Source organism: Eriocheir sinensis, chromosome 17 (assembly GCF_024679095.1).
Source record: "Eriocheir sinensis breed Jianghai 21 chromosome 17, ASM2467909v1, whole genome shotgun sequence".
Lineage (NCBI taxonomy): Eukaryota > Metazoa > Arthropoda > Malacostraca > Decapoda > Varunidae > Eriocheir > Eriocheir sinensis.
The window spans coordinates 4198936-4216998 of NC_066525.1; the positions used below are offsets into that span (position 1 = coordinate 4198936).

The 18063-nt window shown below is 47.2% G+C and overlaps 2 protein-coding genes across 7 annotated transcripts in view; both read left to right on the forward strand.

Annotated features, from left to right (window-relative positions):
• Positions 1 to 5304: 5304 nt before the first annotated feature.
• On the forward strand, positions 5305 to 5883 carry LOC127000112 (transcription factor EC-like). Its single transcript, XM_050863531.1, has one exon. The coding sequence runs from the start codon at positions 5305 to 5307 to the stop codon at positions 5881 to 5883; it is 579 nt and encodes a 192-aa protein (XP_050719488.1).
• Positions 5884 to 13385: 7502 nt separating this feature from the next.
• The window catches only part of LOC126999806 (proline-rich protein 36-like), a 28185-nt gene continuing 23507 nt past the window's right edge, over positions 13386 to 18063 (forward strand). The window contains exon 1 of one of the 6 annotated variants that reach the window (XM_050862785.1): positions 13386 to 13806. In XM_050862785.1, coding sequence (XP_050718742.1) covers positions 13573 to 13806 — 234 coding nt within the window. In that variant the 5' untranslated portion in view covers positions 13386 to 13572. The remainder of the gene's footprint in view (positions 13807 to 18063) is intronic. The other 5 variants (XM_050862781.1, XM_050862784.1, XM_050862783.1 and 2 more) reach the window with 5 other exon arrangements.

Sequence of the window (18063 nt, forward strand, 5' to 3'; positions counted from 1 at the left end):
ATGGTAGTCTCTTCAACTTTCAAACGTGGTGACCGTGGAGGTTTTACGTTTTACCCTCAAATACTAAAGGTTACGAGTTTCGTCTTGGGAGCGGCGCCTGGCCCTGGAAGATAACTGAGTTTGCAAAAGAACCAACTCTGGCCCTGAGACGCAGTTGCTTTAGTCTGTTTGGTGGAGGAGATTAAAAGAACCTGTTTATAAGGTTTGAGCTTACACCACTAGCCACAGATCATAACAGAAAGGATTTAGCATAGGTACAAACAGGTAAAGGCAGAAAAAAAAGTTTCTTAATTCGTTTTGGTTTGTAGGAAAAAATGAAAGTGAGCCAGATTTACATTTACTCATCTTTAACAAAAAAGAAACGTATATGTGATTTTGTCCTGTGCTTATTTATTTATTCCTTCATCTATATATCCATTCGTTCACTTAATTATTGAAAACCTGTTAAAAAGGTCATATGAATTTTCTTAATTAAGCTCCACACATGGCCAATTGTAATGATGCCAATGATGACGATGAGTCGACAAAATACACGCTGTAAGAAAAACAGATTTAACAGAACTAAATAAGTTGTGTGCAGTGGAGGAAGGGGGGGGAAGGGGAAGGGGAGCGAAGGGTTAAAGCTGGGGAGACTGAACTGTGTTGGGGGCAAAAGGACAGTGGGGGGGGGGATGCTCTGAGGGACCGGCCGCTAAGGAGGGGTGACACGTGGAGATTGTGGGTGTTTTAGTGTGGGGGAGAGAGACACTCAAGGCCAACTAGACACCATGGCACGCGTGTGTGTGTGTGTGTGTGTGTGTAGAGGGCATATGGAGGCAAGGTTAAGCAAGGAGGATGGGAAAATGGAGTGCAGTGAAGGGAGGGGGGTAAGATAAGGAGTGGAGGGAGGTAAGGTGGAGGCAAACTATGGACAAGGATGGGTAGGGAGGTGAAGAGAGGGAGGAGGTTGGGGATGGGGCATGGAATAGGAGGTGAGGGGGTAGAGGGCAAAGAGAGAGGTCACACAAGACTGGGAAGGACCGGAATCCACTGGTACGAGACAAAAAAATTCCTGTTTTGGAGTTTTGGATCCCACTGCTAGGCTGATCACATCCTTTATAGCCACTCGTGTTTATATTTAGAATGACATAATTATAAGCCTGTCGTCTCTCTTAATACCCATAGAGAATACGGTGAAAAAAGTGAAAAGGGTATGTAAGAAAGTGAAAAGGGAGAAAAGGTCGAGAAGAGAAAAAAAAACATATTCAGATAGGCGAGTCCTGGAGTAGTTTTTCACAGCTTAATAGGTTGATGAGGAAAACAATATATATATGTTTGTTTGCCGTAAGAAACCAGTCTGACCCATATTACACGAGGCTTATAATGTGAAGGGTAAAAACTATATATAAGAGTGTTTGGTAACTTTTAACATAGACGACTGGATGCTAAGAATAGAGAATTGAAGACAGTATAGGAGAAGAGAAGAGATGAGAAGAATATGAGGGAGAATAGAGGAGAGGAGAGGAGAAAGATGAGAGAGAAAGAAGAGGGAAAAAGTGAGAAGAAAAGGAAAGAAAGAAGAGAATGAGATGAAAATAGACAAAAAGAGGAAGAAGAAAGAAAAGCAAAAATGAGAGATTATGGAAAATGGAAAGGAAGGAAAAGACGGGGAGAAAAGAGTAATAAAAGACAGACAGAAAAAGACAGACGAAGACAGACAGACAAACAGACAGATAAAAAAGAGTAAGTGACTTGGGAAGAAAAATTAAATGATAAACTTTTCAGATAAGAACACACTCTGTCCTTATCTTCTTTTTTTTCTTTTCATTTCATGTCTGTTTATTGCCTCGATTTCACAGATGACTTCCTCCTAGTTTGTTTGTTTAGTGAAGGGTTTCAAAGCTGTATGAATGCTTGTAACACTTGCTAGACTACAACTGTGTAGCTCATTCAACCTTCAAACATATACGAGGATAAAAAGAAGTCATACAAAATATATAAATCACATAAGAAAATACAGGATACATATTACAATACATAAGAAGGTACAAAATATATAAAAAGATACATAAGATACAGGATACATATTACGATACATAAGAAGATACAAGATACACACTACACATTAAATACATTAGAAGACAATAAACATATCAAAATAAATATAAAAAAAACTAGAGGTCACATATCAGCATACATAAGATACAGGATACATATGGAAATACAAGATACATAGAAATCCGCAAGGGGCAAGTCTGTCTATACTCAAGGTCAGCTAAGAAGAAATGGTAGTAGGAGAGAAATAGAGAAGAACACGTCGTCGTCGTCGTCGTAGTAGTAGTAGTAGTAGTAGTAGTAGTAGTAGTAAAGGGTTAAATTTAGATAAGGTCAGATTCCACGAAGATCAAGACATGAATTGGTTTACTAATAGAGTGGTGGTGGAGTGTATGTAAATGGGCCTCTTGCTGACTGCTCATGTTCTTGTGTAATGTTTTCTTTCTTTCCCTTTTCGTTTTTTTTTTTTTTTTGTCTTTTGTTTGTTGATTGTTTCTTTCGTTTTTTCTTCTCTCTTTCTTTCTATCTTTGCTTCTCTTTCTCTTTCTTTCTTTCTCTCTTACTTAACTTTCTTCCTTCCTCCATTTCTTTCTTTTTTACTTTCTTCCTTATTTCTATTTCTCTATTTTCTTTCTTTTTCTTTTTCTCTTTCTTTGTTTCTGTTTCTTTCTCTCTTATTCTTTCAATCTTCCCTTTTTTTCATTTTTTTGTTCTCTCTCTCTCTCTCTCTCTCTCTCTCTCTCTCTCTCTCTCTCTCTCTCTCTCTCTCTCTCTCTCTCTCTCTCTGCCAAAGTACTATTGCTCACTCCTATCTGTCATTCATGTTGCTTTTTGTCTCTTTCAAGGTTTGCCGAGCCGGTGGGAAGAAACGTCTGAGGCAGCGGGAGTCGAACCTTGAGCCTTGAGCCTGGAGCGAAGGGTTGCCAGTAATCTTAACCCTATTTAGAAACGTTACCCTTTTAATAGTGGTGGTGGTGGTGGTGGTCTGACCCTTCCCCTCTCCCTCCTCCTTCTCCTCCTCCTTGGTATAACAAGAAGAGGGACTGTGGGTATTCATAAGTTATCACTGGTTTGTTTACGTGTGTTGAAAGTCTAGATTAACTTCTTTGTTGTTTGGTGTAGTCAGTAAATTTGCGTAACAAAGTCTATTTATATTATATGTTAGTTTATTCTTAGTTTGTTGTTGCTAGTGTTAATTCTCGTATAGTCTACTACTACTACTACTACTACTACTACTACTACTACTACTACTGTTTGAAAAGCCTCTCGTAGATGTTGCTGGGATTTTCATGGACTGTTTTGTGATGGTGGTAGTTTTTTATACGTCTTCTGCACCTTGAACGAAAAAAAACACCAATGAAAACCCCGATAAATCTTTTCTGTGGCCATGGAAAAATATCATATTGAGACGTTTAATAATATGACCTCTATCTCCATCTCTCCACTCCTCTATGTACAACCCTCTGTGCGCCTCCTAAGGGTAGCGGCAGTGTCGAGTCTCCCTTCCCCGACAACACTTGGCTACGGACGTTACTTCCCTCATGTGCTTAATTTATTATTTTTCCTCTCAGATGTCTTTCTCTTTCTGTCTTCTGAAGGGAGGCGTCAACTAGTGTTTTAGCGTTCATGTGACATTGCTTGAGCGTTCATATGACACACTGCCGCCGCTGCATCCACGTGCCAGCAGTCAGCAGGTGTTTCAAGCAGGCCTCTCGTACGCGTCTCTTACATAAGGTTTCGTTGCTGTTGCCTCGCCCTTCCCTTCTCCCTCTCTCTGCCTCCTTACCCCTCCCCGTATTTATCAGTCATTTCTCCCTCTTCTTTCGTGTGTATGTAGCGTGTGTTCCCATCAGGGGCTGAGTAAGTGGTGAGAGCGAAGTCGCAACATTGCAAGAGCCTTGGACCTGCCCACCAGCCGCCGCTATTGATTGGCCGCGAGGAGAGGTGTGGTGGCAGGCGGCCAATGGCGGCGCGTGATGAGGTGACGTGGTGAGCGTCAGGCGTGTGACCGGCACGTGAGTTGTGAATATATATAAAGAGCAGTTAAAACGAGCTTCAAAGTGGGAATACAGTGAAGGCAAAGGTGATAAGTGAATGTTAATAGGCTGTGGTGGCCGGGAAACGTGAATTTGGCTTGTGTTAGCGGTGTCGAGGCGCCGCGGTGAAGCGTCGAGCACCCGCCACCCCGCGAACAGCTGTGGCCCGGGCCGCGGTGACGTCGGTGGTGTCTTACGGTTTGGATACAATAGTCGGTATTAAAGCGCCCGCTCCTCACTCCCGCAGGAGCAGCTCAGCACAGCAGCAGCGGCGGCAGTAGCACGTCAGGGTGAGTGTTGGTGTCAGTGATGGTGTGTGCTGTGGGGGCGGCTGCCCAGCGCCTCGGTGCGTCGCGGCTGCAGGACTCACCGTGTGTGTGTGTGTGTGTGTGTGTGTCCCTCGTCCCCGGCGCCCCGTGGTGGTGCACTGCATGCACATTGATTGACGGAGGGCAAGGAAGGGAAAACATTTACATAATCTTCATTAGTTGGCCTGGCTGTTGGGCCGCTGCATGACCCTCGCAGACCACTAAACATGACAGCGGCGGAGCACAGTTGCGACCACGGGGGGTTGCGTGGGCCACGGGGGATGCATGGGCCACGGTGAGTGCGTGGAGGGGCGTCATGGGCTAGGGATTCAGGCTCCCGAGGGCGGGGCACCAAGGCTGTTGGAGCTTGGAGGTCTCGTGGAGGTGCGATAAGGTTAATGCAGTGCTGCCCCGCCTTGCATGGCGCTCATGATTATGAATGATTGTGCTGCATCTACCCCGGGCTGTGTGTGTGTGTGCGTGTGTACACATTGAGCACCATGCTAACTGTAGCCGTTGGTGTGTGGCGCCGCGCCCCGCACCGTGTGGGGTCCCCTGGTCCGCCGGTCCACCCTGGCAACGCAACACACGCTGAGGCAGACCTTCACCTTGAGGGCTGACCTGACCTTGGTGAGCCGTGTTGCTCGGTGCGTCTCGTTGCCATGGCGTCGCGTAGACGTATATTTGCAATACTTATTGTTGTAGAGGCCATAAATTGTGAATGATAGTGTGCTGCTGTGGGCTGGGTGGGTGGGCGGCGCCTAACAGTGTGTTGCTGTATTTACAGTTCAGCTTCGTGCTCGAGGCTCAAGTAGCGAAGCGTCCGTCAGCGCCGCCGCGTGGTGGTGGTGGTGGTGGTGGTCACGGGGGAAGAGGGAGCCTGGGAGGCCGTGGCTGGCTCCCGCCGGTGCCGGGGTGGGGGGGTGATGGAGCACATCGTGGACGAGATACTCAACTTGGAGGCCGAGCTGGAGGCTGCGGGAAGCGCTAGGAGAGAAACGGCGTGCCCTCGGACCACTCAGCGGTCCTACTCCCAGCCGGACTGCCTGGCCCTGCCCGCCTCCCTGCCGCCATGCCTCACCTGGGGCGCGCTGCGGCCATCCAACTCCTACCCACCGGACTTGTCGCAGGCCACCGAGCGGGCCGCCGCCAGCCAGGAGGCGCCGGCGAGCCGCGGGCGGGAGCAGCGTCGGAAGGAGAGCCACAACATGTTTGAGCGGCGGCGTCGGTTCAACATTAACGAGAGGATCCGCGAGTTGGCGGGACTGCTGCCGCGGCGCAGCGAGCCGTATTACGAGGCGGCGCGGCACAGCGCGGGCCACATCCTCAAGGCTTCCGTGGAGTACATGCGGTGGCTCAAGCAGGAGGTGAGCCGCATGTCCGAGGCGGAGGCGCGGCGCCGCATCCTAGAGCTTGAGAACCAACACCTCCGCTCGCGCGTCCACCAGCTGGAGGCGAAACTGCGTTCGCTGGGCCCCGCGGCCAAGGCGCCCGCACCGCAGTAGCCGCCCCGAGGCTGCGGCCTCGACTCTCGACGGCCCAGCAAGACGAGGCTGCCGCAGGTCTTTGTGGCTCATGTGTTGATCAGGTATTATTTTTGTATCAAACTAGTCATGCAGTTATCATTAAGGTCTGTTAGTGTGATGGAGGAGAAGTATTGCTTGTGTTGGAGTACAATGGCGTGGCTGAGACTGCCCTTGGCCCAGGGAGGCAGTCCGCTGTGATGCCCTGCGCGCTGGTCCCTGGACGCCCCGCCGACCAGTCTGGCATTCCGCGTGGCCCTGGGGGCCGATCTGTGGCCCTGGGTGGGCGGGGCGGCAGCTGTAGACAAGGATAACTAGGCACCTCCACACACGTCTCCGTTATAATTATGTAGCAATATAAAACAGCAATTGATGTCTGGTTCTTACTATTTTGTCTGTCGTTGTTCGCCTGTCTGTCCCTTTGTTAGTCCGCCTGTCAATTTGCCTGGTTGCCTTAGTGCTCGCTCTCCTCTCTTACTGTCTATCTTTTTCTCTTCTCCTTTTTCGTTTTTCCTTCCCTTCTCTTCTCTCTTCTCTCTACAACTCTTTCTTACACTGTAACATGACAAGTACAAATCATCTTCTGATCGCTCGCCTTATCGCACCTCAACAGCCCAAGCCTTAGCCTCTTGGGAGAACCGAACTTACATTACCCAGAGTCTTATATTCCCCTTCAGTGTGTGTGTGCGGGGTTGTGGGACTAGCAAGGGGCCGGGTTCTGGCTGGGGCGGGGCTGGGCGTTACCGAGGTGCTGGGGCCGCCTGTAGCTATAGCTTGTTCTGTGTGTATACTAACATCTGCTTGCTTGCTGCATACGCCTGGGCATGTATAGATAGCCATGTTTACTGTACAATATAAGCAGCACTTCCTTCTTTATCTTGGCGCCATACGACCCTGGCTGTTGCGGCGCCTAATTTAAATCAATCAATCAATCCTTTATCTACGTAGTTTGTTTTTCTTGTGTGGTGTGTTAACGTGTCCGGCCTGGTGCTGTGTGTATGTGTGTTTGTATACGTTACGTGAGGGCAGTGTAGGCTAAGTTGATCTTTTTGCCTGCCTGCCTGCATGGATGTCATACTGTATATTGGTGCTACAGGCGTGATAATAACTATACCATCACTCTTGTTTGTTTCACTCTTGCAAGCTGTATATACTCTTGTCTCTCTTCTCGCCTTCCGCAGAGTTCCGTTTCACTCGTACCTGATTTGTATCACGTTTAGAGAAGAGCATTTTCGCTCCTAATAGTATAAGTGGTTAGTTTATTTATTTTGTTCTATTCCTCTTTTTCTCTTATCGCCGTTCCCTGAGTTCTGTTTCACTTGTTCCTGATTTGTATCACTTTTAGAGAAGAGCATTTTCGCTCCTAATAGTATAAGTGGTTAGTTTATTTATTTTTTTGTTCTATTCCTCTTTTTTCTCTCTTCTCGCTGTTCCCTAAGTTCTGTTTCACATGTACTCGATCATACTATATATTGGTACTACGAGTGTGATAACTATACCATCCCTCTTGTTTGTTTCGCTATTGTAAGCTGTATGTACTCTTCTCTTTCTCTCTTCTCCCTTCCTCGGAGTTATTTTACTTGTACCTGATTTGTTTCACGTCTTTAGCAGAGTATTTTCGCTATAATAGTATAAGAGGTTAGTTTAATTTTTGTTCTATTCCTCTTTTTCTCTCTTATCGCCGTTCCCTGAGTTCTGTTTCACTCGTACCTGATTTGTGTCAAGTCTTCAACAGAGCATTTTCGCTCCTAATAGTATAAGTGGTTAGTTTATTTATTTTTTGTCCTATTCCTCTTTTTCTCTCTTATCGCCGTTCCCTGAGATCTGATTCACATGTTCTCAATTTGTATCACGTTTGAGAAGAGCATTTTCACTCTTTTACGCGTTCGTTTACATCGTTTATTTCACCTCCTATTCTCTCTTCTCTCAACTGTCCCTGTATTCTTTCATTCAGTCTCTCACTACCTCTGAGCAGACGAGTTTCATTCATAAACATTTGAGTCCACTTTGACTTCACACTTGTACAACTCCGCTTCTTGTCCCCCGTTTTACCAATGCACTTTCACCTGCCGATAGAAGATAACGTTGAAACACCTGCCTGCTCGTGAAGTAAACAGGTGGCAGGTGTTTGATAAGGTGCGTGTTCCCGTGGGGGTCTTGCTTGGGTCTGGAGTCCTAAGGTTGCCTCGAACTGATAAAATTAAAGTCGTAATAGAATCGTGTCAGTTAATTGTATAGTCGGGCACTTGGTGTGTGTGTGTGTGTGTGTGTGTGTGTGTGTGTGTGTGTGTGTGTGTGTGTGTGTGATTTCCTGAGCTTACCCCATTGTCATCTACACACACACACACACACACACACACACACACTGTCACATGTTTCATTCATCCCGTGTTTGAATGAGTGTGTGTGTGTATATGCGTGAGTGTGTGTGTTTTTATCAGCCTCTTAATGGCACACCGTCGGCCTTCTCTCTCTAGTGACGTGTGTTTGTGCTTTTCCTAACTCACATGCTTTTTATGACGTCTGGGAGAAGATGGGAGGAGGAGGGCAAGGAGGGGGAGAGGTGGAGTGTGGAATGTGGTGTGTTTGTAAGAGGCAGAGGAGGAGGAGGTGTGTGGAGATGAGGTGGGATGTGGAGCAGAGGAGAGGAGGAATGGAGATGTGGGAGGAGGAGGAGTCAGGGGGGTGGAAGCAAGGTGGGAGGAGGAGAATGAGTGCCAAGAAAGGGAAAGCAGAGAGAGAGAGAGAGAGAGAGAGAGAGAGAGAGAGAGAGAGAGAGAGAGAGAGAGAGAGAGAGAGAGAGAGAGAGATAACAGATTAAGGAAATGAAATGAAAGGGAAGAGGAGAGGAGAAGAAAGAATTGGAGGGAGATGGGAAAGTAAAGGGAAGGGATAAGAGAAGAGGGGAGAGAGGGAGGGGGTAGCGTCATGTGAGAGAAAGGGGAGGGAGGAGGTAGAGAGAGGGGGGGAAGGGAGGAAAGAGGGGAGTAAGGGAGGGGAAGGGGATGGAGGGGTAGAATGTGCATATCCGTCTTGGCTTGGCATCGTAAGGAAAAAAAAAAGATTACTCAGCAGCGTGTGAGAGGGAGGAAGGGAGAGAAGGAAGGCGGGAAAGGGAGGGAGGAAGTGAGAGGGAGGGAGGGAAGGAAGGAGGGAAAGGGAGGGAGAGAAGGAAGGAGGGAGAAAAGGAGGGAGGGAAAGGGAGGGAGGAAGTGAGAGCGAGGGAGAGAAAAGGGAAAAAAATGTTAATGAAGTGGACAGTGATTCGCTTTTTTCGCAATCTTACTTTTTCAATTTTCTTCTTTTCTTCCTATTTTTCTTATTTTCTTTCATTTTTTCTTTTCTTTCATTTGTTTTCTTCTGCTTCTTTTTTAGGGGTGACGAAACGGATAGTGGCTCGATTATTTTTAATTTTCTTATTTTCTTTTATTTTCCTCTTCTTTCATTTCTCTTTTTCTTCTTTTCTTTCATTAATTTCTTCTACTTCTCTATTAAGGGTGACGAAATGGCTAGTAGCTCGATTCTTTTCCATTTTCTTTCTTTTTTCAGCTTCTCTTTTTCTTCTTTTCTTTCATGTATTTTTCTACTTCATAAAAAGGGTGACAAAGTGGACAGTGGCTCGCTTTTTCTTTCCCATTTTCTTACTTTCTTTATTTTCTCTTCTTTCAATTCTTTTTTCTTTCATTTATTTGCTGCTTCATTTTGGGGGACGGAGCGGACCATGACTCGCTTCTTTAGAATTTCTCTGCTTTCATTTCCGTTCTTTTATGTATTTTTCTTATTTTCTTTCCTTTCTTTTCTTCTGCCTAATAAATATAGTCACTCCCTTTATCAATCCTCTTTTTCTCAACACTTCTGATTCCACTACGACGTCACAGAGCTCTCAATACCCTTCATAATGCAAGCTCCTCTCTTTGATATTTATTCCTGACACGAATGCTATTAATAAAGTCACTCAGGCAGCCAAGAAAAATTAAAGCTATTTCTACCATTATCAGCAACTTTTTCTTTGGTTACCCTTTTAAGTATGCTACCTCAGTTCTATATTTCACCTTCGTTTCGTCATAATGCAAGCGACTCTCGTTTTCTTTATATTCCTGACACGAACGGAGGTGATTGTTTTGCTCCAAGACAGACAGGAAAGAGAAGGGAGATACAGCCATGCATTAATATATGAATCACCTTTTTCATTTCTACATTACGGAGTGCCTCGCCTCAAGTCACATAACCCCTTCTATAACCCTGTAGCCTTATAACCCTTTCTTTGCCCCTTCATAATAAGCGAGTCGAATTCCTTGAAGTGAACTGTACGAATGATTGGACTTCCTATGCAAATTCTTCCTTTATCAGTCGCGTTTCTTGTACTTATATTCATTCTGGCCCAGGTCACAGCTCTCGTATGACCTCTTTTCTCGTCCCTTCATGATGTCATAATGCAAGTGAGTCGTATTCCAGATGATAACTCTAATATCAACTGGACTTCTTAGCTGTTCTTTCATTCACCAATAACTAATCTATTACCTCTTAATCAAGCTCTCCCAGGTCTCTCTTTAACCTCATCTTAGGCCCTTAATATAGTTACAATGCAAGTCAGTCATATTCCTTTACTTAACTCTACTAATCTCTGGACTTCTTAGCTATTCTTTCAATCCCCAGCCACTTCTCTATACCTCTTAATCATGCTCTTCCAGGTCACTACTCTCTTTAAACTTCATCTTAGGCCCTTAATAAAGTCCTAGTACTATTAACTCACATATGACCTATTCTTTCAATCACTAGTCACTTCTCTACACCTTTTCATCATCCTTTCCCAGGTCACTACTCTCTTTAACCTCATCTTAGGCCCTTAATAAAGTCATACTACTACCTAACTCACATATGACCTATTCTTTCAATCACTAGTCACTTCTCTACACCTTTTCATCATCCTTTCCCCGGTCACTGCTCTCTTTAACCTCATCTCTGTCGCTTTATGATGCAAGTTAGTTGAATTCTTGAGTGTGTGTGCTAATAACTCGATTTCTCTTACTATTTTCATTCATTAGTCACTTTTTCTACTCCTCTTATTTATGCTTTCCCAGGTCACTGCTCTCTTTAACCTCCTCTCTGTCCCGTTCATGATGCAAGCAACTGTCAGGCTTATTCCTAACATGACTGGCGATAGTAACGTGGCATCTGTAGTCTGCCAAGAGGGTGTATAAGTGTAGCTATTTATTCCTTAATGCGTTCCCCGATTTTTCTTCGCTGTGCCTGAAATTGCTCTCCCGTATCATAGGTCTAATTTGTCTCTCAGTGATGTAAGTTAATGTTTTTTTTTGTTTATTTCTGACGAACTGTGATGATAATGTGACGCGCTGCCAGTCAAGAGGAGGAGGAGGAGGAGGAGGAGGAGTGGGGGGAGGAGGAGGAAGAGGGGGCGGGGGGAGGAAGGAGGAGGAGGAGGAGGAGGGGTCAGCTGGTATATACACTGCATCGTTACGTCAATGAGAGAGAGAGAGAGAGAGAGAGAGAGAGAGAGAGAGAGAGAGCGCACAACGTAGAGAAGAATGGAAAGAAGAAAATGATGGAAAGGAAGAGGGTGACTTAGGAAAACTGATTAATGGGTTAGAAAATAAATACATAAAAGAAACACTAATAACACGATACTACCATAGACATTACAGAAGAATGTAAGAGAAAAAAAAGATATTTCCCGTCCTCTTATGAAAAATGAGCATCAAATTCCGTCCGTGAGGTTTCTTGAATAAACTTTACATAAGATTTTGTTGTGTTATGTTTCCGAGTTGATGGTTATGTAGTAGTAGTAGTAGTAGTAGTAGTAGTGGTAATAGTAGTAGTAGTAGTAATAGTAGTAGTATGGTAAGGGTTCTGACGTGTCCTTTTATAGTTCTGGTGGTATGTGTTTGGTTATATATATACGTCATTTGGACCACCACCACTGCCATCACCATTACTGTCACCACCACCACCACCACCACCACCCCAACACCACCACCACCCCAACACATCGAAGGAAAAAAGTCTACGTATTTAACTCGCCTTCTTTCATATACACTTCCTCTTCCTCTTGTTCTTTTTCGTGTTCTTTTTGTTCTTTCCCTTGTTATTCTTCTGTTCCTCCTTCATTTTTTTTTATTCCTCCTCCTTCTCCTCTTCCTAATATACATTCATTCATTCCTCTTTTCCTATCATCTCCTATACCTTCTCTTTCTCCTCCTTATATGAAGTCCTTTCTTCTCCCTTTTCTACGTATCTACCTTCCTACTCACCTACCTACCTACTGACCGATCTACCTACGGTCTACCTACCTTCATTAACTTATTTCTGACCCACTTGGCACTCTCTCCTCTCTGTCTCTCTTGCCTCCCCCGGTATCATCATTTCTCTGCATCACGCTTTATCGGACCATCTGTCGCGCCTCCTCCTCCTCCTCCTCTTCCTCTTCCTCCTGTCACATCCCTCTCTCTCTCTCTCTCTCTCTCTCTCTCTCTCTCTCTCTCTCTCTCTCTCTCTCTCTCTCTCTCTCTCTCTCTCTCTCTCTCTCTCTCTCTCTCTCTCTCTCTCTCTCTCTCTCTCTCTCTCTCTCTCTCTCTCTCTCTCTCTCTCTCTGAGCCTATGAATAGATTACTTATTTATTTTAGTCAATTTTCCTCTTTTCTCCTCTTCCTCCTCCTCCTCCTTTCCTCCTCCTTCTCCTCCTCCTCCTCTTCCTCCCTATTACCCTTTCTCCCTTCCAATAACTCTCGCTTCCTTTCCCTTCCCTTCTCTTCTCTCCTCCACCCCCTCTCCTCTTCCCTATATTTTTTCCTCCCTTCCCCGTCCTTTACCCTTCCCTTCCCCTCCGTTTCCCTCCCTTCCACTGACCCCTTCCCTTCTCTTCCTCACCCTCTTCCTTGTCCCCACCTCCCTTTCTCTCCCCTTCATTCCTCCCCTTCCCTCCCCTTCATTCCTTCCTGCCCTTCCCCTCTCCTCCCTTCCGCTTCCCTCTCCTTCCCTTCCCCTTCCCCTCTCCTCTCTTCCCCTTCCCTCTCCTTCCCTTCCCTACCCTTCCCCTTCCATACCTTCCCCTTCCCTCTCCTTCCCCTCCCTTCCTCTTCCCTTCCCCTCCCTCGATCCGTCTCTGGCCTCTCAAACTGTGATGTTCATTTGTCAATCTATCTATTTGTGGTGTTTTTATCTTCGTTTTTTCCTCCTCCTCCTCTTCCTCCTCCTCCTCTCTTCTTCCTTCTCCTCTTCCTAATTTTTTTCCTTCTGCCCTTTAGTGTCCTCTTACGTTATCACATTTTCCTCTTCATGTTCTTTTTTTCTGTTTCTGCTTCTCCTTTTTTCTTTCCCCTCTTCTTATTTATTTTCTTTTGCCGCAATCTCCTCCTCCTCCTCCTCCTTCTCCTCCTCTTCCTCCTCCTCCTCGACCACTCCACCCTTTCCTCTCCCTCTTCCTCCCCCTCTGCACTTCCTCTTCCCTCACTACAACCACTATCTCTTCCTGCTCCTCCTCCACCCTACCACCTCCTTACTCCTTGACCACTCCACCCTCTCCTCCTTCTTGGGCGTTATCCTCCTAGCGGCTATAACCTTTTAATAGCCTCGAGTCTCAGTGCCTCTCCACCCACGCCACCGCCATCACACGCGTCCCTTGAAGAGCTCCTAGTACCCGTAGACACCGAAGTGATGGAGCCGACCGCGTGGGATATCCGTAAAGCCGCGATTCAGGCAGCCGAGAAGCACCTTGTCAGTAAACCAGCTTGGCAACTCGGAGCAAGGCGTGTGCCCAAGTCTCCCCCCACCGGCCAGGCTGCTCAGATGCCCGCCACGCCGCCCGGTCCGCCTCAGCCACAGCCTCCCAGTCGCTTCCCTCCTGTTGTGAGTTGCAGGTCGAGCGAAGTGGTCACAGGAGCCCCCAAGGTGAGTCTTCGTGGGGCGCTCTTGACCATGCTCCTCTGTACCTCGTGAAGTCAACGTTAGGGGATGGATTGGTGGATGATTCGTGTAGGTCGGTGTGTGTGGTTTACTTCGAGGTCGTGTGTGGGAGTGTGGAGTGTTTAGGTGTGAGGTAAAGGCTGGGAGTGGACTTTAGTGTTTATGTGAGGAATACTTTGGTTTTGGGTTGTGAGTGAGTGTTGCTGTGTGGTGGTAGAGAGATGTTGTTTTAGGGACGTGGTGTTGCCTGGTGTTTCTCTGTGTTACCGAAGGACGTAGCGAAGTGTTGTGAGGTTCAAAGTGGTGTGTGTGAAGACTATGGAGGGTAATAATGCGGAAGTGTGAAGTGTTATGGTTATCTTAAAAGTCCGTGGAGGTTGGGAATGAAATGATGTGTAAAGTAGTTTGGTTACCTTGAGAGTGTGTGGAGTTTTGCGGTGGTGTGCTGAGGCTGAGAGAGAAAAGATGTGGAAATTAAAAATGTCTCCCGTGTATGATCCTCGTGTTGCCGTGCTTTGTCTAGGTCATGAAAGAACGTTGTATAAGTGTTTTCGTTTCTGAGTGTACACCTGAGCCCAAGAGGAGAGAGGGGACGCCTGTAAATGTTTTGATGTTTGTCGTCGTGTCAGTGTAGGGAGTGTTGGTGGACGGAAGCCGCTGTTCGGGGTCTTCGGGATGTGTGTATGGCTGTGTATGTCTCGCCGAAGAATGTTGCGTCAGTGTTTTGTCTGCGAGATGTGATGCGAGGCCATGGTGAGGGAAGGAGTGATGTGAGGAGCGGTGTGTGCTTGATCGTTGCTGGCCGTGCGAGGTTTGGTGGACTTCGGTCAGGGAGTGAGTGAGTGAGTGAGAACAGATGGTTTGGATGCATGAAAGAATATCAATAATATTAAAGTATTCGATAACCGCGGGGTGATCTGCCAGGCACGGGAAGGGATCTAATTTATTAACGTTCATAAGGTTTATAGAGTCTAGTGTAGGGTTTTAGTTTGCATGTTCCGAGGTTAAGCTGTAGCGAGGCTTCAGGAGCCCCGGGGGTCACTGGGAGTCATGGAAAAGGGGAACAGCTTCAGGCCAGGACGGTGTGTCAGGTAGTCCGTTGTGGTGTGTTTTAGTGAGTGTGTGGTGTTGAGGCGCGAGGAGTGACGCCTTCGCTGGCAGGCGGCGGCGCGCGGCTCTGCGGCAGGTGGTTCGCTGCGCACCGGCACGACGGGCCTCACGCTATTTCAAAAGATCCTGCAGCTGCTGAAGGCGCCTGGCGGGCCGCTGCAGCCACCCGACGCGGCATGTGAGCACCGGTCGGGGGTGTTCCAGTACTCCCCGGGGGCCTCCTGGGACTTCGGGGAGAGTCCGCTCATCTCCCTGCGGCGCAGCAGACTCACCGCCTTCCTCGGCCCGCCGCAGCGCTGCTCCTCCGAGATCCTCCTGCCACAGGACACGCCAATCCCGTGTCCCGCGCGCTCCCTGCCCGGCAGTCCGGCCCTGCGACGGTGTGTGTGGGCGCTGACGCCCAACGAGCCCCGCCCCGGCCGCGCGTCCCCGCCGCCCCGCCTCGAGTACCTGCCGGAGCCCGGGGACTCAGACCCGCCGCCAAGGGACAGGCCAGACCAGACCCGCGTCACGCCCCCGCGACCTGCCGCCGCCCCCAAGAGGCGCCCCCCGGAGGTACACATGCACGGACGCTAACGGAGGACTAGCGGTGGTGGCGGTGGTGGTGGCGGCGGGGGGCGGCACGCCAGCCTTTGTTCATTACTATATATAGGGGCGACGTGCGGCCAGCCTGCCCCTCCCCCCTCCCTCCACCCCCCCCCTCCTAACGCTCACCTGGACACTCACTGTTACTGCTCCACGCCCCGCCTCACCTGACACTCACATTCCAGTGTTAATTGCGTGTGTTACATTTTTTGTTTGAGTGTTGCGTATTGGACTGTTTACCTCTCCATATTTTTTCTTTAGCATATTAATACACGTTCATTTTTTTCTGAAGCTTACTTGCCTTAACGTTGGTGTTTTTATATATATTTTTTGCGAGTACCTCGCGTGTTGGACTGTAGGAAAGTTGATCTTTTATCTTTAATATTGTTAAACTATTTTTAACACATGCATTGACGTTCCGGGGATTTCATTAATCATTTTATTAATTCATTATTTTCATAGTCCACTGCCTGCCTGGTGGATATATTTTTCTTTCTTTTTTATTAATCAATTCCCTCAGAGAAACAAACAAAAGGAAGCAACGTGTTCACTCACACTAACAAAACACACACACACACACTAACAAAGCACACACACACACACACACACACACACACACACATATGGGAAGCGAGACGGGGATGGATTGGGATGGTGGAGGCGGGACAAGACGGAACGGGGAAGGTGTCAGACGGGGCAGGAGACGGGGACGGGGCGAGGGGGGGGCGGGGGAGGGGCGGCAGTGAGGGGGCCAACTCTAGACAACTTGACACATCTTTACATATTTCCTGCAACGCGTCACGGTCAGGAGTGGGGAGGGGAGGGGGAGGGAGGGAGGGAGGGAAGGGAAAAGAAGGGGAGGGTACGGTAGGAGGGATGGGAGAAAGGAGTAAAGGAGGTAAAATGGGGAGAGAGAAGGGGAGGGGAGCGAGGGAGAGATAGGAGAGAAGGGAGGGGAGAGTGCCTAGGGGGAAGGAAGGAAAGTAAAAGAGGAGAAGGAGGAAGAGGAGGAGGAGGAGGAGAACCAAGAGGAAGAGAAATGGTTTAGAAAGGGAAAGAAGTGAAGCAAACAGGAGAAAGAGGAAGAAAGAGAGGAATGGAGGAGAGGGAAAGAGTGTGTCCCGGTCAAAGAGAGGGGAAGGGAAGGGGAGGAAAGGGGAAAAGGCATTATATGGATGAGTTAGTGATGGTAGTGGTGAGAGGGAGATAGAGAGAGAGAGAGGAGGGAGGTGAGTAGGTTGGTGGGTAGGTGGGTGTGACACTGGCAGTCGTGGGGAGGAAAGAGGTAGGGGGAGGAGGTGGTGATGGTGGAGAGAGAAAGAGGGAGAGAAGAAGAGAGAGGGGGGAGAAGGGAGGGTAATGGGTATATCTAAGTATGTGGTGGCAGTGGGTGTGAGAAACGAGGTCACAGTAAGTGCGTAGGTCGGTGGAGGAGGTAAACAAAAAGATAAAAAAAGAATATATATGGAAGACTGCATTAGGCCAGTTAGCTTTACTCAAGTCAGTCAGTCAGTCAGTCACTCAGTCAATCAATCAGTCAAATTACCCAGAATATAAGAGACTGCAAGAGACCATTTAGCTATCGTCCAATCAGTTAGTCAGCCAGTCAGTCAGTCAGTCAGTCAGTCAGTCAGTCAGTCAGCCAGTCAGTCAATCAGCCAGTCAGTCAGTCAGTCAGCCAGTCAGTCAATCAGTCAGCCAGTCAGTCAATCAGTCAGCCAGCCAGTCAATCAGTCAGTCAGTCAGTCAGTCTAGTTACCCATTATCTTCCCTCCCAGTCTACTAAACAACGGAGATAAGAATAAAAAGGAAAAAGAGAGGAAAAGGGAAAAGGGAGAAGGAAAAATAAGACAGCTGAAAATAGGAATGTATACAGAAAGAGAGGAGAGGGAGAGAGAGGACAAAAAATGGAGAACGAAGAGGAAAAAAAACAAAAAGGACAAAAATAACGGATAAGAAAAAAAGGAAAAAGAAAGGCAAAGGGAAAGGGAGAAGGAAAAATAAGACAGCTGAGAGAAGGAATAGGAAAAGGAGGACGAAAAATGGAGAACGGAAAGGAAAAAAAAAACAGCAAAAGGACAAAAAATAAATTAAAAAAGGAGAAAATATGAAAGAGTTCAAAATCGAATCTTCATGTGAATCTATCCATCGTAAATACATCAACTACAACAACTTCTAAATCTATTCTATCTATGGTGGTGGTGGTGGTGGTGAGATGCTGATAGTGATGATGATGATAGGAAAGAAGGAAGGGAAGAGGCAGGAAGGATCAAAGAAGGAAAGGGAAGAGGAAGGAAGGATCAAAGAAGGAAAGGGAAGATGAGGAAATGGAGGAAGAGGAGAAAGTATGTGACAGACTTATGAATTAGGAAGAAAGGAGAAGGAGGAAGAAGGGAGGAGGAAGAAGAAGAGAGGAAGCAGAAGTGTTGGTGGTGATGACTAATTGGTTTGGTAGTGATGGTGGTGATAGTGGTGATGCATGGTGGTGGTGGTGGTGGTGACTCGAAATGGCTCAGCAGACAGCTAAAAAAAAAAAAAAAAATAGGG